The following is a 27,075-nucleotide window of genomic DNA, read 5'->3' as shown; positions in this document are numbered from 1 at the left end:
AAAAAAATGGTGCCCCACCTCACTATGCATGTGTAGTGAGGCAAAACCTAAATAATGTGTTACCCAGAAGATGGATTGTAAGGCGTGCTTTTATCTAATGGCCTCCGCGATCACCCTACATGAATCCTTTAGACTTTAGACTGCGAGGTCACTTGAAAATCATCACTTTTAAATCAAAACCTGCCAATATTCCAGATTATCACAGAGATAAGAAGAATTGAGCTGTCAGGGATGTTGCAAAATGTGATGCAAAGTTTTAAAAATCGTATTGCTTGTTGTATTTAAGTCAATCGACAACATTCTGAGCTGTATGTTTTCTAAGATTTGTAATTTTTCTACTTCACAAATGTGGATCTACTTCTCACATGACACAAACATTTAAAGATTTGTCTTCAGTTGTTGTACATCTTCTGCGCCATGATTTGTATAAATATTTTACTGCACCAGTTTCGTTAAACTTTCTACTAACTTTGTTACGAGATTTGTGTTATCACATAAATTATTAGAGAATATTCAAATTCAACGAGTTTATTCAATCGTAGCCATCTAAATGTATTTATTATTACTTTGGTGAAGTCAATATAGCTATAGCTCCGAAATTATGGGACTTAGGAATAGAGAATATTACTTGATAAATAATGAGTACCTCTTGGGGATTTCTAAAAATACAAAATATCAATTTGAAATACAGCTTATTATTTTTCCGAAAAAAGAAAACATCTGACAACTATGTAGATAATCACCATAATACTGTATCAGAAGATCTTTGCACACAAAAATTTATAAAAATCTTACCGGCTGTTTCCGAGATAATTAAGGTGATCCATACATAATTCACTACTAATTTTTTCATCTCAAAAAGGTAACGGAAAACGCAAAAATAAATAGATACAATTATCTCAATTATCTTCAGCTAAACCTCAATTCTTCATTATTCTTAGCAATGTACTCAATTATAGATTTTAATTGATACAATTTATACATGCAACATTCGAATAATATTTTTCTTTGATAATTGTATATCTGTTGGTATATATTCATTAATAGAACCAAAACTTTTCTATATGAGAAATGAGGTTGTGTAAATTTAGAAGAGGGGTTTTGATGAATAAAATTACTCCATAGGGATGCTCAATGATCTCAGACAGTTCGGCTAATAATGATTTCACCTAATTTTCATATTCCAATGGCTTTTTACTCATATGTTCTACTCGTATCAACTAAATGAAACACATATAATCTAGTTGATAGAATGATTTAAAATTTTCAAACATTTGGCAATATAATATCAATATAAATAAAAAAGAAAACATGAATAATGTCAACAGGAAAGTGATATGATTTATTGTGTCTACATGGGTAACAAGAGCTTTTTTTAATTTAGTCACATTTTTTATTTCTCACAATATATTAATAATAAGGAATAAATTTCTTATTGTTCTTCTCATTACATTTAAAAATAACTCAATAAGTATTAAAGTGGTATATATACAGAGTGTATTTAATTTCCTGAAACAAAATTCGGGAGGTGATTGTCCTTATAAAAAAAGAATGGATTATTTGTCTCCTAGGAGATTCCACTTCAAGTAAATATAGAAACTTGTAAATTTTTAATTCCCTGAAATAACAATATACTAACGACCAATATTTTTTTTTACAACATTTCTGTTACAGAATGCTGGGGTTAAATTAGTAATTCCCACATTATTCTCTTCATTTATTATCAAGCCGCGTTTTACGAATTCCTATTTTCTTGACTAGAACTAATTTTTTTCTAAAATCACATTTTTATTGCGAAATTAAAATTTTAATTATCCGAGACGTTGTCTTAAAATTTTCCAAAAGTTTCCTTTCTACTCCATAGAATATACTATAGATAGAGAATATCTTAAAATATTAACTGGACATATTGAAGTGAATTTTCTCTCTACTTGGCAGAATCAATAAAAAACCATTTCTGCGGTAGCTTTCCCAAAAATAAACGGTCTTGAAAAACCAAACGTACTTTGAGCTTTTTTTTGAATGACTAATTGTAAGCAGAAGGGCAGGATCATTTTCATGGGAATTTAATAATTTTTTCTATAAAAACAGTTTCTTTTCGTATCGGTATTCAAAGTATAATCAAAAAATGCAACTTAATAAGAAATGTGTGTGCAAGCTGTTAGCATATCACAATACTTTTTACACTTCCGGCTATTTTCTGACTTTGTTTTCCTTCAATACTATGTTTCTAAATAAACAGACACAGCATGTTATTCTTCAATAAAATAAACCTCAAATTTAGGTTTCATAGGAAATAAGGTGTGGCTTTACGAATCTCACCCCATTATAATGTAACAGAAATATTGAAAAACTACCGGCCGGGGTATGGAATTAACAAATTTTCCATTCACCACCTTATAGGGATAGTATATCCAAAGAGGGTAGAGAAAAATTTGCTTTAGAAAAGACCCATCATAATTTGATACTGGCAACTACCTTCTGAACATTATAGGAAGAATTTAGAAACAACCTGTTCATATATTTATGTATAATACCTATTTATATTAAAAGCCAATAATTATTATATAAGTCTTTGTTTTTAAGAGGCTCTACCAAACCTACTTTATCCAGAATTTTCTATATAAATATCGTCTTATTTTTAATTGTAGTTTCACTATGAATATTTTTTATTTAAAACTCTATATAAATTCATATTGAAAGATTAAATAACATTATTATGTTCTCAACGATTTAGACTACAATTTCATTGTTATTATAATCTCCCCTTCATTTGTTAAGTTTTCCATATCATTAAGAAAGTTCTTTTCTCCCCCGTCCCTACAACTATTTCTTCGATTTTTCAGTCATTTCTAATTGAGTTATTCAATGTTTTCCTCGGTACTCCCGCTATTTGTGAGTTATCATCTAAGCTTCGATAATTATACAGACTCTTTACTTCAAGATTAACATTATTCTGGAACTGCTATGGATAATATAACCCAAACTGGCCGTGGAGGATTATTATTGTACGTTATACTTGATTTCTTGTTTTGTCTGCCACTGCTGACACGTCATTTCCAACATAAATAATTTCATCAGATACCATAAATGTATTTATGAAAATAAAATATGGAGAGTCTTGAAAATATTGGTAGAGGTTAGTTGATATTATGTTATGGGGTAGTGAATGGAAATAATATCAAACACTTTTTATACCATCCGATGATTGAAATTCCTAAAAACTGAAATTGATTTCGGAGACTGACGAATTGCGGACCTAACCTAGCCAAATTTTATAGTTCTCTTCTAGGCATTCGAACTTTATATGATCTTTCAATATGTTTTATTCATTTAATTATGAGCCTTCCAATAAATATACCAATTTTCCGTTCTTTATAGAGCTCCTTTCATTCTTTATGAACTCCACTTTTTATTTGGTTCTTTCTACTGATTTCATTCCTCTTTTGCATCTGTTTAAGATGTCTTGATCAGTTTTTCTTGATATTTATACCTCGCAAGCAAGTTAGGTCTTAGTACCGATTTATATATTCTCATTTTAGTTTTCTTTAACTCGTACAATAATTCCATCATTGCTCTTTTGATTCCTTCGGCTACTCAGGTTTCTATTCCTAATTGTTCCACTTCTTTTTCTATATTTCTAATCCAAGGTACATCCAATAGAAAATCAGACATAATATAATTAACCTCTTGTTGATATAAAGTAGAGACGACGATACTCAGAATACTTCTTCTGAGTATTCCTGATTACTATCTCTCTTCTTTCAATTGTCTTATAACTTTTTTCAGTTTACCTGTTGGAATATAGACATTGGTAGTTTTCATCAAAAATTTTTTCATGGTAATCAAATTGGAAGGTGAGCTAGAATGAATAACATTGTGGAGAAGGGACCCGTGGTCACATAATGTGCAAAAAGTGCCAAAATAAATACGCTTATTTGTCTATCCCTCATAGTCAGTGTAATACTCATGATGATATGGCCATAAGCTGATCACGTAGGTAGGCATTAAAACTGGGATGGCTTATTGAAAAAGATGTTGAAATTTCCTTTTTTGATACAGGATGGTACTATTGTAACAATTGAATTGGCGTCTTTAGTTTGTCGTCAAATACTTATGTCATATAATTATTCAGTTGCAGTGTTGTCCAGTCTTCACAAATTGATTTCTTATAATCATATGTTTTGGTGATATTTAAAGTAAATACTTCTACACGGAAGCTCATATTTTCCATTCACTTAGGAATAAAACGAATATAGTGGAACTTCTGTCTTGTAAAATTATAAAAATATAAATTCAATTTTTATATGTGTTAGATCGTAAGCTCAATTTTACCGAGATCAGTTTTGGTCATTCATTTTTCCTCTAGTCGTCTCATTAATCTTCCCGTTTGCTATTTTTTTCTGTACCTCTACAGCTTCTTGGTTGGGATAACAAAAACTAAACCAACAGCTATGTTATCAACAACGGCAATATCTCCACCAACTTCGACAATCTCTCTCCTAAGAGGAAAAAAGGAAATTGAATAAACTATATTGAATTCCACGTGTAGAAATTATTCTATTCAGCGTTTGGATGGATAGATACATCGAATTAGTATCATAATTTTGTATTTTCATTTTTTTTTTGTATTTTTACGTTTCTCTAGCTTGTTTTTCCCCTTTAAGAAAATTCTTTCTGTATTTCATTAAATCTATATTGTATACAGAAGAATTTCTAACCTGAACTATTTTTTCATAATATATTCCTTGCTGTGTATCTATTACCTATATTAAAATTAAAATTCATTTTCTACTGAAATAATTGGAAACTCTTCAATTCGTCTTTGAATTATAAAACGCACGTTTCTTTTTTGATGATACTATATCGATATTTATAATGAAAATAATGAGCTTCGCGGTTGAGTACAACTTCTTATCTAAAACTAATTCCTAAATTATGAACAAATACATCTCACATCATCTATAAATTTATTTTACAGTTACCTCATCGTTATATTGCCACTCAAGAAGCATGTGCTGTTCTAAAATCTGATTTCCTGCCTCATGGACTAAATCAACGTTTTCATTAAATAATTTTTGAATGTTTTTCCATATAATTGAGAAAATCTTTTTCAAAAACTACTTTGAAATTTTAAAGGATAAAGTAAAATTTTGGCTATGTTCTTCAAGAATTATATATTTTGCCCATGAAGCATCTGAGTATTGTGCATTCGTTTTACTACATCATATCTCACCGTTGACTAGTTGAATATTATCATTTCAAACTTGCTGAAAAAATTGTGAACTAATAGTTTTTGGGCCCGAAAGATGTTGATTTAGATTATAATTATAAGTTACGAAGGGCCATAACACTTTCTATATTCTGTTTACATATCTTTACACAACATGTTAACATTTTATTTATAGATATATACAATTATACTGAAATATAGGAAAAGTCTATTACAGCTATTTCTGATTTTATATACAATAAACGTTCATACAGAACCAGGACGTTATTTTCTATTTATATAAGTTCAATACATACATTTATAGAACACGTATTTCAGCGAGGAAAATTAATATTAAAGGCAAAGAAAATTTTTGTAAGGAACAGTGTAATTTCCAATATTATTACAGCATTTGTTGTTTTCAACATTGATAAGTATCTATCATGCTATCCATTATATAGAGCCAAGTTACTCATTTGACAACTATTGGAATATTTTTCTTCAAACTAATATTCAAGCTATCTATGAATATAAGACATTATTAAAAACAATAGACTAATTTTTAACATTCAATGTTTATATACGTACTCCAAATTTATCACCTTTTGTAGCAACGGAAAGAGAGTTTCAATGCACGACAAATACCTTCGACTTTGCTTGAGTCGTCCCATATATGGGAAAGTTACTATTGTTATGGAGAGCACAGCAGCATTACTACGGTTGTAAAGATTTTTCTTCCGTGCGGTATTAGCCCGACATTTCATTGTCATTTGTGAGTGAGTTGATCATCATTGAGTATCTACAAGGTTTTCGACATGCCTGTCTTAACAATTTCAACTGGCTACTAGTATGTGTGTGTGTCTGACGATTATGTCAGACGTGATGAAGAAAATTTGAGTCTCACTGTACCAATATAACTACTGGAGAACTTGAAATACCCCAATCAACTCTATGAACAGTTCTAAGCGTCTCGTATGAGGCGTATAATTTTTAACGACTAGGCAACTTTCTACCTTAATTAACGAAGATAAAAGTCTTGTGTATCCTATTCTGTTGAAAAAATTATGGATATTTTTCTTTGTATGAAACCTTCAGACTGGAATAGCGCTTCATTGGTAACTCGCAGTACGAGGTTTTTTGAATGATTTTTCTTCTCAACACAACAATATGAAATCTTCTGGTTTCAACCCATTTCACTATTGTAGAGAATTGGCTTAAATCCCGTGTTTATCAAAAAATCTGAAACGTGCGAAACCGTATCACTGCTGCCGACACTACAGATACAGCACTCTTCTCTTGGCTGTAAAAGTAAGTCCGGAAGTTAAGTTAATAAAGGTTTCTCTCTTTTCTGCTTTTCATCCAATTAGATATCATTCTAGGCTCAAAAATAGAAAACTTCAAGACAATTGAAATTTATATTCTATTGACTACAAAATGTTCTCATGAAATATAAATGAATTCCGGATATTAATTTTGTGGAAGTTCCACGTTCTAGTCATATATACAGTGTGTTCACGTAAGTTGACAGCATATAGGAAATTTTTTTATTATTAATTTTACGAGAAAAAGTTTTCAGTCTTATACGAGGTTTGTCAAAAAATGTGATTTTGCTCTAGAGTAAAGTACCTTTCTTTTTGACAATATCGAAAATTGTTATAAAGAAAAGATGTTTTGAATCAAAAATTGTGGAATTGTGAATATTTTTATCTGGATATCGGAAATTAAAAATGTTTGCTGCTTCTCGAAATGTTTTATACTTATCACTCACTATTAGCACAATCTCAATTTTCTCTTCCAGACTTAATGTTGGTGGCACGTCTATCTTTTCATAAATAAATACGTCTGTCAAACATGAAACTGTACAATACGGATCTCTAAAAACTATGAAAAGCACTGTTAGACTGCCTAAAAAAAGTATTTAAATACCGTGGCACTTTTTGAAATACGATTGTTGTCGTTTTTTCGAATGTTCGATATTTAGAGAGTTCGCAAAGCCTACTCCAATTATCAGTTTCAAAAAATGCCAGTGCATCCTAGATTAATTATGCATTAATGTGCAAACTTAAATTTTCAACGTAATCGTAGAGTAAATGTAGAAAAAAATATTTTCTTAATGTAAATAAACACTGTTGAATATTTGAAAGCTATTTTTAATTCTAAACATCTTTTCATTATAACAATTTTCGATATTATCGAAAAGAAAGGTACTTTACTCTAGAGCAAAAATCACATTTTTTGACAAACCTCATATAAGACTGAAAAAATTTAACATCTGATGATTGAATTTCAAGTTTTGGACCATGAAGAACTTTTTATAAAGAATAACTTTTTTTCGTAAAATTAATAATAAAAAAGTTTCCTATATGCCACCAACTTACGTGGACAAACTGTACATGTAATTGAATAAATTAGATCATAGTGAAAAAGTATTTAATAAACTGCTCAATAAATTTATTTTTAAATTAATACTGATAGTTTCAAAAAGCGAGGTCAGATATACAGATTCCTTTGTACAAATTATGCATAATAAGGTCACTCCATTCTAAAATATTCGATAGATCAATATAATTTGAGAAAATACAAAGAAGTGATAGTACTGCAATAAATTGAATATAATAATACAGTGGAGCATACACGATTGAAGAGTAGCCACCATATTTATTTAATAAAGAAAACTAAATTCTCTTGTCGCAATCAAATTGTGTTTTTTTGAATGGACAACAGTAGATGTAATAATAGCCCACCATAAATTTCTCTTGAGTAATTATTTTATGAAGTTTTTATTTAATAAAAAGTTGCGACACCCAAATGGTTAAGTTGGTCTGTAGAACCACATGAAACCTGACATAAGTCGATGAAAAAAAAATTATTACATGCACATAACACAATTTATACAATGCATTTTCTCATGGCAAGTGGTTATTACTAATAAAATCATCCATCGAAATTGAATTGAAAAATTAAAAAAATCATAATTGGAAATGATGTAATAATTTTCTCTATACAATCATCAAATCATTTTCTATGCAGAAATAGCTGTATAGTATTACAACAGGAAGAAATTATCTATTATGAAAAGTGTCTAAGAATAAAATAATCTAATAAAATATATTTACACTATTATATTAGATCATATTATTTGGTAAAAAATTAACAAACTACATATTTTGGTTCGGGTGTGCCTACGAAGTACTGGAAGCTAGTAAGGAGATTCCAGGAAAAGATTTTATTTTATTTTTAGAGAATCTATACATATTTGTTATAATTTCTTTAATGCAGAAATCAATTTGGTTCACCCCTGTGAAGTTGATGAAAATGATAATTAAATATAGCTTTGATGAAATTTCTCTGCAATCAATGTTGATTGCAATAGCACAGCCGGCGACGTAATTTAATACTTTTATTAATTGATTGATTGATTGATGATAATCAATAATATATTTACTTGTATATTTTTATATTATGCGAATATGCTACAATCAAGCAATAAGCTATTAATCCAAATAATGTCATTTTTAATCCATATACATACTACAAAATGAAAGTTTTTGCCTTGCTTAGAATTCATGACCATTAGAATTTCTCATCATGGTTAATGAACAGTACCCATAAAAACAATAGATTTCGCATTGGGTCCTTAAGCGCTTTTATATTCTTTTTCTCTCTGTCCATTTTCTTATAGTCCATTCATTAATCGATATCTTGCAAATCATAAACCGCAGCCGTTGTTAAGTCATTGGTGTTGTCTACTCTTCCAGTTATGGTCTTAATGAAGTGTACTACAATAACTATTTCTCTTGGTACTATTTCACTCTGTTTTTCAAAACTCTAGCCAAAACTTCATACACCAAATCCAGTGATATTCATCTATAATGTTCACAACCACTTATTTCCATTTCTTGAATTTTGGACATATTCTGCATTCTATCTCTCAGATAATGTGGCACAGAAGTTTTGGTGAAATGGATCCTAATTGCACTTCTGTGAATTTATTCGACATAGCAATATTCATACATAACCCCTCACAGATTTATATGTTTGTAAGCATATCAGGTATGTGTAGCCGCTGTTTGGTGTTGTCATATTTATTTTTGAAATCAGAAAATCCTCGCAAAATGTGTTATTGGATGGAAACATATTTTTTCTTTTGTTTTTAATACCATAGAGCATAACTGATAGTTTGAATATTCCATTTGATAATAGTTGCTCCTATAGATACGTAGCTTTGGTACAATTTAACCGTTTTCACCATTTTTGAGAATCCAAACGAAACTTCTAGAAATTAGGACTCGCGGTACAAACTTTATGATTGTTTTATATCAATATTAATATTCTGCAAATAAACTTGTAAATAAGATAGCCACAAGGGTTTGTTTATAACAAAACTTCCAATAAATCCTAAATTATAAGCGTATTCGGTCATAATTTTCGATTTGCCGTTTTTTAGGTTTAAAACTAGAAATACATACATCGTCATAATTTCCGTTTTTTTCTCCATTGTTTGAATCCAATATTTTCATAGTCAACTAATAGTGTCATAATTATGACGACTACAATAATCACAAAGTGACAGCAATGAAAAAACATTTGTTACATGTTTCTTCAAACCAATTATTATCAAACATTACTCTGGGCATTCTTTGGATGCTTATCGCTGGAAGATCACGTATTTTGGCTCTGCTAGCATAGCACTTCAGTTGGCTGTAATCACAAAAGAAACATTTTCAAGCCTTTTTCTTCATATTTTAATTTGAAATGAGTCCAGTTATGAGCTGCGCTCTGTGACACTGTGTGGTTGATAAACCTGCAAAAATATCGCTAAGTGGATGAAAAGTAGAAAAATAATAACATCTACTCCCGAAAATAGTAGCTTCGGTTTGAAAATGATCGAACTAACATTCATGCTGAAGAGTGGACGCCAAAACATTATGATTAACAAACTGTCACTCCACAATAACGGAGCTGTTGTACATTTTTTTAATTCCATGTCCATGTATTTCTTTTTAAATCATCCTTGTATACATTCATGAGAATATACTTTTTTTCCAAATTTAATAATAGGGTGACTTTAACTTTTTATCTAGAGCTTGATTGTAAATACTTACAATTATTATTAATCTGAAAAAGTATTTTTTTCATGTAGAACCTACACATGATATTTATAGAAATTTTAATACAATTAACACAATATGTCATGAGTTATCTCCTTACTATTTATTCACGTTTAATCCAAATTAATAACTTTCTATATATAACAAGTAAATACTGTAAACGTATATTTGAATTGAATTTATGAATATAGATAAATCTGATTTTGAATAAAACTAATTTGGAAATGGGAACATTCTAATTTTGTGCACTATTTGTTGTAAAAAGGAGAAATTTATTTTAGTAATGTACAATATCTACGATCTAAGGATCTATTGTCAATACAATATGCTAAGTTCCTTCTAATCCCACAATGGATAACAGAAATAACGTGGTTAAATGATATTATGTCGTGACTTAACATATCAATAAATGTATTCAATATTAAAGAAAGTTATAAAGTTCAGTAAACTGTGAGTTATAACATATAACGTGTCCTCATTTCTCCCTAGTTCGTAACAGCTTTCTTGCCTTATAATTTAACTTTGGTAAGTAGTCTTATCTTGAGGATATGATGGGATAACAGTACCATCACAGGCAATATGAGATAAAAATTTATGCAATGGAAATGAACGTCTAGAATAATAGATAGATCTGTAAGAAAAAAAATTGGTCTTGAAAAAAGAAACAACTGGTTAGAGGAAAAGAAATTGAAGAAAATAGCAAGACAGAAGACAGGGGGGAGATATCTCACACCTAAAAATATAAAAGAAAAAGTAATTTATATCACATCATGTAGTACAACAAAATTCAATTATTTTTGAAAAATTGGCAAATCTGGTTGTTATGCTTAACAATCAATTATTCGCATTAAATACGATTGAGAGGGAACGCAATTTTATGCGATCCTTGATTTATTGATAAGTTAAAAACGACCAATTTCAAACAATTATTATTTATAAGGAAACCCAATAATATTTTGGTATTTTATTGGAAAGAAATTACAAAAAATGTGCATACTTTCTATTTGATGAATTTCAACTTTTTTTACTTCTGTTTGCGCATAATATTCTTTTATTCCATTCAATATTTCTCTTTATACATCGGAAAATATAAAGATCAATTATTTAACGAAATTGTGTGAAATATAGTATTGGGTTTCTTGTAATGTTCAAATTATATAATGAAAATAAATAATACAACATTCGATATATTTTTCGAAAAACTTAAAGATAAATCACACAGCATTTAGTTCCTTCCATTCCATTACGTACATAGATAATGACAGTTATGAAAGTAATGATTGCAAAACATGAAAATTAATCTAATTTCAAGCTCAGCTTATTGTTTATGAATGAAGTTTCAATGTAATGATTATCTCGCTTGTATGAATTTGTTATTTCTCGAACATTGTGTCAAAATTTAATGGAAGAAATCTATGGTAGGTTTGGAAACCTACATATCGAATAATATTGACTTGATCAAGCAAATTTTATAATGATATGTTACACCCGAAGTTCGAAAACTGCCAACGGTCGTTTTAAAGAGACAAATAGCGTTGTGGATCTTCTATAACATCCACAACGCGACGTTGATGACGACATCGCGTCGTAGCCGATATAAAAGAGCCACAACGCGTTTTTAGCATTTAATATTTGCTACAATTCGGTATAGCACAAATTATGTAAATTAAATGAAATTAGCCACTGCCTAACACAACCTAACCTAGCCTAACTTAACTTAACCTCACTAGGCTTGCTTGGGTTACGTTAGGTTACGTTATCGTTATTATTTTATTCCAATTTCAATCCGTGTAGCAACCGGCCGTTTTCAGTCGTAACGTATATAAAAAATATGCAAGTAATTATATTAGTTTTCCATCCTTACATTTTCATACAAATATCCATGGTGACCCCTACCTTTCTTTTACATACAATAATAAAATATAGCGAATTCTTTGGATGAGTTTATGAACAATGCCTCAGCGTTACATCACATATGTGGATAAATCGTAAAACTTAAGTCGAATAACGACGTTCTCGCCACTTTCTGTTGCTATGAGATGCTTAGACAATGGTTTCTTTTTGTTTGGAAGAGCTGTGTGTTTGAATGTGCGGCCGGTCAGTTTTAATCGACTTGCGTTGCCAAATTTTTTGTGTTATTTTGAAATAATCTCGTATAAGAGAGTTAAGTAAGTCGAACTACAATAAATTCATACACAACTGTGGTTAGAATTTAAATTAAACGTAAACGAGTATCATATAATAGTGAGATACAATTCTTTCGGAAAAAAAATCAAAAAAATATCTTCAAAAATACCATTGAAAGAGAAAGACTTACAAAAATATCATTCGATTGAACATTTTGAGAAATTCTTTGAATTAAAGTTAAAGTCATATGAAGAGTGAATCTTTTCCAAAAAAGACTTTATTTGAAGACGAGAAGCTGCACTTGCCTTTTACAAGTATCATTGAAAATATCCAGATGTAAAAAGGATTATATCTTAATATGCTAGCAGCGGGAAATTGTGGAAACTATGTTTGGAAATAAACTTAACAAATATTCACAAACCAAACGTTTTTCTAATGATACATTGCTAGCCGAATTAGTGATATAACCTAATAAGTACGTACATTGTCAACGTCGAAAACATAATATATTATTTTCAGTAATACTATTTATGATGATGAAATATAGTTCCCAAATTAGTTCCTTACTGTGTTTTCCAGCAGAATTTCATGCAATTGAAAAATTCGCCCAGTTTCATCTAAGCAGAAACTATCGCAAACAGAAGATTATCATCCTGTCTGATAGGCCAGCAGTCATTGGAGCTTGAAGCTCCAATATCATAAAAATCAAACACGTTTAGGATTGCCTAAAAAACGGGCTAGGCAAGAAAAATAAAGTTACCCTGGATTGTGAGTCAGACCAGAGTGGAGGGAAATGAAATAGAGGACGCAGATGTCCGGCAGTTATCCCACATTCTGGACTTTTTACAAGGAGTGGGACAGATCTGCTGTTCCCCAGTATCGTAACAAAAAAGGAGTATATATTACACCACCCCAATATCCACATTCATACATACTCTCATATCGTCGCGTTAGTTCCTTTAGAGGAAAGACTAATTCATTGAAAAAAAAAGTGTGTAGTCATTGTGACAAAATAAATCACTTTCTGAATATTTCTATGGAAGCAAACAATCGGTTGAAACTATAAAGTAGGCCCTAGACTACCAAGTGGCTTGATCAAATGCTTGAGCAAATGGATTGTATCAAGCGTGATTCATAGTTTAGAAACCCGTTTGAAGCTTGAAGCAAGCATTGACGGTGATTGATAAAAACTACCGTCTTTTTTTATTTTTGTGATTTCTCCTCTTCACAGTAACCAATATTAAGGTCAGGAAACCCACATCTACTTTTGACACCATTATACTCTCCTCCACTTCTCAGCTTCGACTGAGAGTTTTGATCAAAAGTTTAAAGTGTTGATTGAAGTTCGTTTGAAGCGCCCTTCAATCGGAGCCTTAAGCATTTAATCAAGCCGCTTGATAGTGCGGGGCTTCCTTAAAAATGTCTGTAGCTATTTAAACACGATATCTATAATTAAAATGGAAATCAATGGCTCGTTCATTTCCAAATAACGCACATATCAAAACATGTTACAAAAATACGCTAATCATAAATTATCAACTTGAACCAAAAAAATTCGTACCTGGATCAAAGTAATTTCTTCTACAAGAAGTTTAATAATTTCGAAATAATGCAAATGAAGATAGATTTTGAAAGTTGGAAAAGGATAATCAAGAGATAGAAAAATAAGAGAGAAGGTAGTAAACGTGGAATGTTTAATATTCAAGTTGGAAGAGATATTAACTATGTACTCAAAGTATTCTGAAGATAAAACTAGTTAAGTTATATAGTGTGAGTTCAGTCAAAATCGAAGCTAATACTAATAGAATTGAATAAAATTTTGAGGTTAACCTTCTACATCCTACCAACAGTACAATCTAAGTGCAAATACCTTGAAGGCTTCGTTCTTATATCCTCCAAATAATAGAGACGAACAGAAAGGAATATTTATCCAAGTCACCATCCATATTTCCACATATCCATATTGGTTTTCTTGTTATCTATAGTTATGTCATATTATTATAAGTAAAAACAAGAAATAATCCCTCTAATCGTTTTCTACAAAATCAATTACTCTGTTAGATGCCATCAACTATTACTATCATGGATAGTGATATGAAGCATCCTTCTGTGTTTAAATTCCAAAGAAATTTTTAATTATTCTGAGGAGGTATAACAATCGATTTATTTTTAGTCTGCAGAATTGTAAATGAGGAATATTTAATTCATACATTCGAGACTAATAGAGAAGCTTTAAACTATGAATTGAATGATTCTTAAATTAATGAAAATGCATAACATTGATGGTAATTTTCTCACAATTCCAAGGATAGACTTCAATACAACAACGAGTATACCTGAAAAAAAAGATTTTATCATTAAGTTGTGACAGCCATACATCAGCTATTTCAAAATAAGAATTAACTGGCTAATTACAGAAGTTCATAATAATTTTGATGCTGGCTACAAAAATAAGAAATAGTTTGAGTATAATGTGTATCAACTTTTTCAATGATAGACAAAAAACAGGTTCAATAGAGATGAAGGCCGCGACTACATTGGTACGTCTGCAGACACGGTTTACATCGCATTTGTTAGAGTAGGCTTAAGGCAAAACAGTCGCTAATCTTTGGCGCATGCGTACTTTTTCTGTAGCAGCTGTAGTCTCTTTACTTAATAGCTACACCTCGTATGTTGAGCGGCGTTATCGTTTATTCACATGGAATCGGCTTTAAGCAATACTGTGTTAATATTTTTATGATTTCTAAAATTGTGAATAAAAAAAAATAAGCTACTAGTAAATGTAATATTATAACTAACATTGTATTTTTAGTATATTTTTTGTACACGATTTTAGTTAAAATTACAATTAAGTATGCAATGTTTTGTACGAATTATTAACTGTAGGGCGTATACCTACTTTTCAATCTATAATTACTACGATACACTCACTTTAATATTTATATTCATTAGCGTTGTTAGGCGACATGTTCATCTTAGTCTTTCTTTTCATCTTCAGGGTCTTTAAGTGTATGCCATTGCGCAATCGGCCTACGTGGAGATGCAAGCATATCTGACCAATGGCGAAGTTCAGTACCGCTTGCATTATAACCTAGTACAACTTTTCCAATGGGTTCCGAAGTACCGATTCGGTCATAGTCTACTACTGTTATCTGTAGATTAACTTTCTGCAATAGAAAAATTCATTTCAAATACTTATATCTAAATTCATTTTAATCAAATGGAAATCAGGTATTTGTACGTACCTGTATTTGTTCGAACGGTACTTCAAATGTGAATGATTCATTATAATATGGATTGAGAGTACATTTTTTAATACTAGTTTTCTTCTTCTTCAATCGCTTTCCGTTTTGCATCAAGGCTATCTTTACATAGGGATCTGAAAAATATGAAGTTTGGCAAAAAATTATAGGTAAATGCTATTAATATTACGATATTTGCATTATTTTGATAAAAAAGAATTTTGGAAAATTTTAGTAGGGAAGCCCAAGCGGGGATTTCGGGATTTACTAAAGGGCGCGTATTAATATACAGGGAGATACCTTGTACACGATTATCTCTACCAAATATGAGCCTCATGAAGGATAAAGGATCAGATTGGTGAAAAATAAATTGATCATCAGAAATTCTCGAGCGCGTGAGATTAATATGAGGTGAATTAATTACATGATAAAAAGTGTATATTCCACCAATCTGACAATTTGAGAGTGATGTAAAGATAGTGGAGGGCAGCAAAGTTGTAAAAAAAAACTTTCATTATTGTTAACCAATTAATTCATATCACATAGTGACACACAATAAAATGCTGAGATGTATTTAGATTATCTAGTGAAAAAGTTCCCCTTTTTTGGAAAAAGTTCCAATTCGTACACGTCACAATGATTAGGTTTTTGCATTATGGTGCGCGTGCTCACACTAATCAATCAATTAATGATCAACTGAATAAACTATTTCTTGGAAGATGGATCAGAAGAAAAGTTCCAGTTTACTGACCACCAAGATCACCAGATTTCAATAAAATGAACTCATTTTTCGACGGTTAAATCATATCACAGCAATGATAAAAGGTCAGTTTTTTACAAATAAATCATAGATAATTAACAATTAATTGTTAAATGGCTAGATATACGTATAGACCGAGAAGATAATGTATTATTATTTTGATTCACTCTGTATCAGATTCAATGTCAATCAACGAAATAATTAATTTTTCAGAATTTCAACTAATATTCGAATGCTTTAACCCGATCATCTTTTCTTGAATTTTTCGTACATTGTACAAGGTATTGAACTTGTGACGATTTTTAATGAAAATTGGTTATAATTTCTCAAATATAACGTAGAACATATCACACATCTAAATTATCGTGATGAGGAAGTCTAGTTTATTCCGAATATGCAATAAAATATAGGGTTATCGATTGTTATCTCGACGGACAAAGGAGGCACTAAACTTTATCACACTAATCAATCACCCTGTATAATATAATTTCATCCGTTTCATTTCATCATATATTTTGTATTTTTATTTTAATTTTTAGTTCAAAATAAATGGTATTCAATACTTCTACTCCGAATAAAAACTAGTGCGTTTATTCAGATATGATTTGTTGATATATTTTCACTACATATAATTAACAGATGATTAATTGGTCAATTTATCCTCAAATTTAAAGAGAGATAATGTAAAGTTGAGTCACAATCAATATAAGTGTATTTTTTTACCTGATAATCCACCAACATCCATTTTTTTCAAATTCTTAGCTTCCAGAATTACGACAGTCAGTTTTCCAGCAGTGGGAACATACCGTAAAGAGAAACATATATCTCCCAACTTATTTTCCTGTAAAATCATATTATGCAGTGAATTAGCGTAGAAAAAGAATATAATATGTGTCAGTGTGATTCGTAAATTATGTCTCTCCCGCTTCACAGTAAAATTTTTGTAGTTAATGTACATTGTAATACATTATTAAGTACTTTGGATATGATTAAAAATTCCCAGAGATATTTTGTTATATAACTCCACCCTAACATCATTTGCTCTGTATAATTTCATTTATCGTGAGATGATGATTCATGATAAATCAATTACTTTGACTTATAGTGGGTATTGTGATGTTGACAAAGGAAATTATTCGAAAATAAATTGCAATACATCAAGCAAACGCTCTATTAATTTCTCGGTATATACTTCTGTATTTAATATTTCAAGTTTCGGCTTTCAGTGAATTAATTAGTATTAAAAATGATATAGATATTTGGTTTCACGTTGTCTTGGCCAAAGCTAGGAAATGGAAACGTACCATTTTAGCTACTGATACCCACTACTAAACTATTATTTCTAAATCAGTAACAAGCTGTTAATAATGTTAATGATATTTACTGCAACATTCTGATATTCTCATCCTCATTTTCTTTCTCATTTTTAGGATTTTGGTTGCATTATTAAAAAGAAGTAACAAATATAACTTGATATAATGGTATACAAGAGAAGAAGGGAATTCTCTTCAACTCTTTGATTTATGACGAAATGTAATAAACTTTTAACAACAGCGCAAAAAATGCTATAACATGATTTTCCTTCTTATTACGTCTGTAATTTTTAGGGCTTCATAGAAGACCAGAATAAGAGTTTCAATTTCGAGAATTCCCAAAAAATTAAGTCTCGCCTCATTACTAGTTATCTCGTATTTGATCGTTCGCATCCAAATAATGATTATAAATATTATATTCGAATGTTTTAGGTTGTAAAAGAGAATTAGTCGTTCATAAGTTTCATGTATTTCTGGGATAAATAAGAGGATATTACAGGTAAAAGATGTCAAGCAAAAGAAACCTATTCTATAGTATTCGAGTTTCTCACTCTCACTAGTTTATTATAGACACATATGCCTATCATAGAAAATGTCACCCATCGATTGTTCAAACAAATTATTCCAACTTAAAATATATTCCATAGATTTTATATTTTGTGAAATATATTGTTCTCTATAATTTTTCGTATGAAAACTTCATAAAAAAAACGAGACCAAAAAAAGACTTTCGGGTTGCCGTGTATGTGGTCTCGGTATTGTACATAATTTTGCTCTCGTATGAAGCCTTAGTCCCTTGTTTATTTGTATTACTTATCATTTTCAATTCATTGTTACTGTCTTCATAATTATTTTAATAACTGTTACTGTATAACACATATATTGAGAGGGTTTATGTCGAATATCATAATTATAGTAATAACTCTTCATTATTTAGATAAAATAACATTGTTTCAATTGATATTATTTTTTTGAACATCTTACAAATTGGCCCCTTGTAACTACTTGTAATATCAGTTACCATAATTTAAATTGTGAGATACAAAATATTATTCATAATATAGAACTTTTATATAAATTATGTCAATAAACCATCTTGTAGAGTCTATAATTACATTGTTTTTTTTAAGACGTCTACTTTTTTATGCACCAGGTTGAACAAATAAGACGAATAACTTTATTTATAATAATTTTTCTCTTCTTGTAAGTTATAATTGAATTATTGGTATTTTTTTATTAAACCATATTGTTCAAAACACCGTCAAAGCTATAGAGTTTCTTCATTTGTTCAACGATCAATTCTTGTGACTCACATTTAATATCAGCAATATGTTAATTTAAGATCAGCACCCACAGCTTTCGTTATTAGGAGTTTGATTGTTTGTTTTGAGGAACTAAATTCAGAGATCGACCATTCTGGAATCGATCGAAATGTTTGCACTGAAAAACAATGTGGGAACTGAATTGTGAGAGTATACAATATAGTTTGATGATATTTGAAATATAATCAGTAAAAATGCTACCATCGAATTATTGTTGCTGTAAAATATTTACATAAAGACTTAGGTACGTAGGTAGTCTACTGTTCCGTACCATGCCAGTGACGGGTGTTGGTGGGGTTTGGTATGTAAGTTGGGGTAAGGGTGAGAGCTCTAAACATGCAATATTAAATTGCGGAAACAGCTATGGGTAGAGCTACGCCAATGTGATTTTTTGACCATTACACTGCATTTTTAGCTTATCAAACCTGGTATGTACGAAAAGTTCTAAAATTTGAAATTATAATGAACTTTTAATAATGCAATATCGCCTAATACATACATAGCCAAATTGATAAAGGTGCTAACTTGTGGTTCTGTGTTCGAATCAAAATTGGGCATAAATTGTAATCGTTTTTTGATTCATACGTAGTAAAAATATGAGAGTTGTTTCAGACTGATTGAAGAGGTTGTTTGTGACCCACAAAATGCCCATTCTATGGATCTCAAGACCATGGATTATTACGTACGACGGTCTAATGCTCATATCATTCCAATCCTATGGTGTTCAACATAAACAGAGGATCGATGAGAACGTTTAGATGCCACGAGCCCCATTAATGTTAAGAAGATTTGAGTTTAGTGCAACATCAGGCTCCTGGCTAGATGGGTATTGACTAACTCTAAAATGTATGTATGTTTCGCCAATGAGGACTCGTATGTAACTGCAGTAAAGGAGTAAGAAGATAGTAAAGCATCGTCAGAAATACACAAGAACTCACAGTATTGCACAGCCCATTGTGAGGAGAGCATAAGTTTCCAACCCGCCTATTTAGGCAACAAAAAAAGATAGGTTAGATTAAACTCGTTCGAGGTGTTGCTTCACACTCTCTGAGTTATTTTAAGCAATTTCTTTTCAAATTACAAGCCATTTATGCAATATTTTCATTTCCATACAATTTTATGTCCAATTACAGGTGTAGATTCATAAATCCGCCCTTTCACATAACTGGTTCTTATTTAAAGTCCACTGTCACCGGCATAATACGGAAGTTTTACCCGTTAGCATTTTACAGAAAGGTTATTGACACAGGTTCAAGTAGAATAGTGGAATGAACAAAAATCCTAATTGAAATCACATAAATCTAAATATTACAAAGACAGAGATCTGTCCCATCACTCCGTTGTTCCTACCAAATCTGGAATTTCCAAAACGACATTACGTAGAATGTTTAAGCTTTTTAAGACGTAACCACGTATAAATATTTACTCTGCATGAATTGGTACCGCAGAACCACCAACAATGATGAAAATTCGCTATCCGTTTTACACAATTAGCTATACAAATTGATTCTTTTGATAATTGGTTTGCTGTCGGATAAAGAGCGTTTTCTTTCAAATAGTTATATCAACAAATAAAACTGTAGAAGGACAAAAAACACCAGCATCAATTTCGCCCATATGAATGTACAATGACTAAAAACGTTTTGCTGCTTATGGTGAAGCTATATCCTAATATGTGGTTTTAGTACCCAACAAACAATCAAATATTTCATATTCAATACATGATATCTAGCAAATATATTTGAGAAAGAAATAGAATAAATCCGTGTTTAACCTTATTAGGTATTATTTGGTCCATACTGTATATATGGTAGATACTTTAGAAAGTATCACATGATAAAATATTATTCCTTTGCAGAATTCCAAATCAAATTAAAGATTATTTAAACATTTTTCAAAAAGTTTTCATAAATATACCCACTATTATTTCCGTTAATATATTTTCCTCATGGAAAATGACATATAGGAATGATTCAGTAGTTGATTCAATTAAATTTCAATTCTTGTTACGTTGATTTTTGAAACTGAAGAAATTTTGCAAGATAAGTAAATTTGGAATACCCTTTATATACATTTTCAACAGATCACACCCATCTAACGGTAGTCTTTGAATATGATCATTTTAAGCTGCTTTTCTTCAAGTGAAATATTGATTTTTTACTGTTTATAAATGTAAGCAGTTCGTCATAGAGATTGTGTATTTTGTGTATTCAAATGTGTATATCAACCACCCAGCTCAAACCAGTATAGTATCTGAAAAAATACTAACTAACACAGTACTAGCTATTAAACAAATTTCATAGATTTTCAAAAGCTAAGAAGAAAATTTTTTCAATACATTGGAAGATTTTAAAAATAGTGATTATCTTTGAGCAAATATCATAGACATCTAGAGAAAATATCAAAAGGATTTCCAGAGTTCTCATTAGCACTTGAAAGAAAATTTCAACTGGTTACAGCTAAAATTAAAAACCCGTCAAATGTGATACTATTTGAATCTTTTAAACAGAATATTAATTTAGAATATGTTTTAGTCAGATATGTCTTACAACTTAACTATTTTTTGTGAATTGAATCAATCGAAAAATTATTTTATTTTTTATTTCATATTCATACACAGTGTGATAAAAAGTGTTCTTATCTTTGATTTGGAGAATAATAAAACATGCTGTAAATTCAATGATATACATTAGTTTGAATATGCAGAGTCTAGCATAGTAAGTGATAGTAATAGCAAGTAATATTTATTCGTAATGATATATTTTTTATTTCTGAAAGCTTATCAAAATCTTAATTTAAACTAATTATGTATCAATATAAATATATTAAAGTGGAAATGGAGATATTCATAATTTATTTCAAAAATTACATTCATCGTTATGTGATACAATATTTTTATTTGAAAGGCATTGGCTCAACAAATATAAAAGCTGAACTATATTTAACCGAGTCCCTAGGACTTGCAAAGACCAGCATCGCAGTGGCCAAATGAGGTGACGACTCCAGAAATGTTGAAGAAAATCCACAAAGTGGTACTGGATGATCATTGACTGGAAGTGCGCGAGCTAGCAGACATTGTAGGTATTTCAAAAAATGCGGTACGTCGCATATTGACTGGAAATTCGGACATGAGAAAGCTGTGCGCAAGATGGGTACTGCGTTATCTCACAATAGTTTAAAAACAACGACGTTAAGATGTTTCCATCGAGTATTTGGCAATGTTTCACAAAAATAAAGCCGAATTTTCGCTCCGTTTCATAACCATGGATGAAACGTAGATCCATCTCCTTACACCCGAAACAAAAGAACAATCAAAATAAGGGACTGACGAGGTAGAATCGGCTCCCAAGAATTCAAACACTGTTCTATCTGCAGGTGTCGGTTTTTTGAGATGCGCGCGAGATAATCTTGATAAAGGAAAAAATATCATCGGTAAGTATTATGCGAACTTATTGCAGTGTTTAAGCGAAGAAATGAACCAAAAACAGATGCAATTGGTTAAGAAGGAAAGGTTGTTTTATAAAGACAATGCACCAGCTAACACATCCGTTATTGCAATGGCCAAAATTGTTGAATTAGCTTTTCAATTGCTACCTCTCACCCCTTTTCACTAGATTTAGCCCCCTCGTATTATTTTCCGTTCCTAGATTTGGAAAAATGGCACTGTGGTCAAATATTTTCCAATAATGAAGAGGTGATGTTGGCAGTTAATGGCTATTATGAGGAGCTTGACTATTTTTATTATTTTTGTTGGGCCAGGGACTTGTATTAAATGAGTGATTTAATATGAGTTCTACGATTACAGTAATCTCTCATCATGAGAATAATAGTTATTTGCGATGAATTTAGTAAAATTGTTAAATATTCAAATAAAATCTCTAGCTTTCAAACCCAGTTAGCTAATACCTAATAAGAATCGAAATATTACATATATTACACAATAATATATGGAAACGATTACTATATTTGAGAAGCGTTATTATTTGATGAGCTCTTTCCATTATTTTTCCAAGCGGAATGTTATGTTATTGATAGAAAAGTAAGAAATTAATGTTTGAAAAACGAAGATTGATGTTACTGATGAAATTTTTATCAAAATCTGATCCATGGTAAAATGTTGTTTCCTTCAGAGTAATTTCCTCGTAAAACCACCCAGCACTGGGAACGATTCTACTACTCCTCATATGAATGTTGGATTTTAGCGTCTAACTGATCGATTGATCCCTGATTAGTTTTGAATTAAGATTCAATTGTTTCTGACATTTGGTCTCGCGCGCATGACCCTAGTGCGGAATCTTACAAAAACTTGGCTGTAAACGTGTCAATGTTTTGACTGCCCTCAGGGCAAAAGCGCTTTGTTAAAGTAACACATCAGCGTGTATTGAAGGATTTTACAAGGATGGCTCAAAAAACTCCTCTACGCAACGCCACAATGCACAGTAACAACTATTTTAACAATAACCCTATTCATACCTAAGATATTCCCCCTCCCCTGTAAAATATCATCGATAGCCAAGTCTAGCCCCTCCACAAACAATAAATTTCGCTTCACCAATGTCTGCCTAATTTCTTGACACGTATGAAGAGTTGCATTTCATCATTTTTCCTATAAAAGTGATAGTGGATGAGATATTTTCCAGAAAACCAACCCATTCACAGTTAACTGGCGATTTAATCGAGTAAACACGTGAATCAGTGAAGTGTAGTGGAAGACTCAGGGGTGCAAAGATTATCCGTTTTTCGAAATGACCTTTTATTTTAGGCACTTTTAGGTATTTTAGGTAACGATAGGGAAACCAAAGCAAAAAGTTACAGGCATGGAGCCTAGAAACTTTAGAAATAGGGAGAAACCCTATGACAGGGAAACGTCGGCTGATAGAATTCAATAATTTTGTGTCCAACTTCTTACGGTTCGGTTATTATTTCAATCGAAATATTTTCCATATCCTAAGAAAAGACAAGCTCTCAAGATGAAACAACAACGTATATGAAAATTTTTGAAACCGAGAATGGCTTTCAAGTCTCAATAACCTGGCACTTCTTGGTGCCTTTGAGTTAAGCACGTATCAATCTTACTACAAAGTTTGTTCTAAATGTTATTTCAAGAGGTACCAGAAACATTAGATATTCTTAAGGTCCATATTTCGAAATTATCTAGATTTATATAGATTGTCGTTCAACTCTTGTACAAAATTAACACCGTATATGATATCGAAATCGGATTTATCTAATTATTCTCAAGCTTTTGATAAAAGACTTTGTCACGTTAAACGGAGAACTTAAAGAGATATTGAAACTTTTATGTGAAAACCAACGCTTCGCAATTTACTATACATTGAGGGAAAAATTCATATTTTATCCATCGAAATTTTTGCATTCGATTCAAAATCTATATTCTATGAAATTATAATGATTTCCGTTTTATACACAGAGTGGATAAAAATTTGAACCAAACAATTTCTTTTTTTTTTCTTCAATATATCCTGTACTTTACGCTCATTTTGATTTTAATTGTAAACCATAATTACTATCAATCTATCACATTTTCTCGGTGAGTATTTACAAAATAAGACGTGGCCAGTCTGAACCTCCTTAGATATACCTAGATTAGAAGCTCCAATACGAGAGTCATATCTCAAAATTAAAATGGATCCTGTCTACCAACGCGGCTTACTTGAATTTCTAAGAGTTGACTCAACGTAAATTCATAAGGAAGTCGATATTATCCGCCGAGTCGCTGAAGTATTTCGAAATGCTTTCGTTCAAGCAGCCATTACGTCTCTAGCATTACATGGATTTGGTAAATGTGGGACTTGGCCTTTTAATCCAAACATATTTCCCCAATTATTGATATCCGGTTGAATGATGGTCAAACTACCACAAACTGAGAAGTATTTCAAGATATAAGCAATGTCACTGCTGTCCAAACTTCAGACAGAGTAGCTGCACAAACATCTGATAATACTGCGGCTTTTAGCAAAGACGTTGTTGATGATTTGTTGCTAGGGTTTTCCCATTGGAGTCCCAGGCAAGATAATCAGAAATCAGCACAGTATCAAACAAAAGATCAACCGGAGATATCACAAGCGGAACAAAATCAAGTCAAACAGCAGACGCACTTACTAGAACCAGCTGAAAACCCTGTTTATTAGGAACCAGAGACATCACAACCAGCTAATGTGCCCTCACGCGATAAAATCGACAGGAGCTTTGTTTGACTTCTCCAGAACAAATTTTCTGCTCATTTAAAAATCTTGACGTATTGCTAAAAAACGTGGAAAAACAGCAATTATCACCTCGTCTCCCTACAAGCAAGAACTAGTAGTCATCGCTCAGAAAAAATAGATACTGATCAAAGAAAACTAGAGAAAATAGGAATAAAAATGAAAAAGATGATTTGAAAAAATAGATGAAAACTGCTACAAAAGTTCTAAATGAACAATCAAAGGTGTATAGCCGATCGGAGAAAAGAGCAAAACGACGGAGAGTCTCATCATCTGAAGATAAGGACGAAGTGGAAGATGTTTGCGAGTTCTTCCAGGTCAAATGATCATCTTTCCTTGTGATTATTCTCATTTTCCAACAGTGGGGTACTTCATTTTACCAGCACCATGGGTCAAGATGGAGAAAAACCTTTTTTATTTTATTTCTTTTTATCTTGAATTTGTTATCAAAAGTTCCTTATGACATCAAAGACTGGAAAAATAATAATTAGTTGTTATTTAAAAAATAAATATTTAAAGTGCCCATTTGGCCAACATATCCCCTACTACTTGTAATAAGATTGTAGTAGAAAATCTACCATTTAATAACTGTAACATTACTACTACGAGGATATATTAATATCTAGTTAGCCTAGACCAGTTCCGTGCAAAAACAAAATATTGCGGGACCATAACAACGAACAATAGTTTATTAGAAGTGTCAGAGTAAAGTTTGAAATTGTGAAAATCAAAAAATTGGTGTATCGAGCCATTATCAAGTACCCGTATTTAAAAGGGTTAAAAGATTGGATTTACGAAGATATGATTAATACCCTTGGTGATCAATGTCCTTTGTATGCGACTGGGAAAAATTGGACTGCAAGCTTCAAAAGAGGTAAAGTTTCCTTTGAAGATGATGATCGATTGGGAAGGCCAGTTTCTGTGTCCCCGAAAATATGCAGTTCATGACATGATTTTATCAGACCGTCGAATTGGGCTAAAACGGACATCTGAAGCACTGAATATTTCATACGAACGCGTGAGAAAAATTGCTGCAAAATAGGTCCCCAAATGTTTGAATGTTGACCAAAAGCGTGCAAGGGTAGAAGCATCGCGTTCGATATGTGCTCCATTTGAAAATGATATGGACTTCTTAAACCGAATTGTTACTATGGGTGACACTTGGGTACAATTCTACAATGGCGACACTCTGGTTCTCCAAGACCTAAGAAGTTTCGTATCCAAAAATCTGCTGGAAAAGTTATTGCTTCAGCTTTTTGGGATTGCCATGGAGTAATCATGATTGATTTTTTGGATAAGGGTAGAACAATAACTGGACATCACTATTCGACATTATTGACCACTCTACGGGAAAAAATTGAAGAGAAAAGACGCGGAAAGCTATCCAAATGTGTTTTGTTTTTGCAGGATAACGCCCCTGCACACAAATCTCGTGTTGCCGTGTACAAAGTTCGTGATTTAGGGTTTGAATTACTAGAACACCCCCCTTATTCACCAGATTTGGCTTCATCTGACTATCATCTCTTTCCTCAACTGAAAACAAGTTTGGGTGGTGATAAAAGCTGTGGAGGTCTGGTTTACAGAGCAAGAAACATTTTTTTGAAAGGTCTAGAGACGTTGCAAGTTCGCTGTAATAAATGTATCCAATTAAGAGGAGAATATGTTGAGTAATAAAATATTTTGACATTGAAATTTTGTTTGGTTCTATAGTAGGCTAAGAACTTTTCAATATATCCTCGTATATCATTATGTGGACAGAATTTG

At 31.3% G+C, this 27,075-nt stretch overlaps 1 protein-coding gene across 8 annotated transcripts in view; it reads right to left on the bottom strand.

Moving 5' to 3' along the window:
• Nucleotides 1–1,316: 1,316 nt before the first annotated feature.
• The window catches only part of LOC130896921 (synaptotagmin 1-like), a 103,370-nt gene continuing 77,611 nt past the window's right edge, over nt 1,317–27,075 (bottom strand). For 6 of the 8 annotated variants that reach the window (XM_057805312.1, XM_057805317.1, XM_057805314.1 and 3 more), the window contains exons 8-11: nt 17,176–17,293; nt 15,696–15,829; nt 15,382–15,617; nt 1,317–14,786 (exon numbers count right to left, since the gene is read on the bottom strand). In XM_057805312.1, coding sequence (XP_057661295.1) covers nt 15,426–15,617; nt 15,696–15,829; nt 17,176–17,293 — 444 coding nt within the window. In that variant the 3' untranslated portion in view covers nt 1,317–14,786; nt 15,382–15,425. The remainder of the gene's footprint in view (nt 14,787–15,381; nt 15,618–15,695; nt 15,830–17,175; nt 17,294–27,075) is intronic. The other 2 variants (XM_057805315.1, XM_057805311.1) reach the window with 1 other exon arrangement.

Source organism: Diorhabda carinulata, chromosome 8 (genome assembly GCF_026250575.1).
Source record: "Diorhabda carinulata isolate Delta chromosome 8, icDioCari1.1, whole genome shotgun sequence".
In the NCBI taxonomy this organism is placed as follows: Eukaryota; Metazoa; Arthropoda; class Insecta; order Coleoptera; family Chrysomelidae; genus Diorhabda; species Diorhabda carinulata.
Note: the sequence above shows the minus strand (reverse complement) of the source record. Positions and strands in the feature narration are given on the sequence as shown.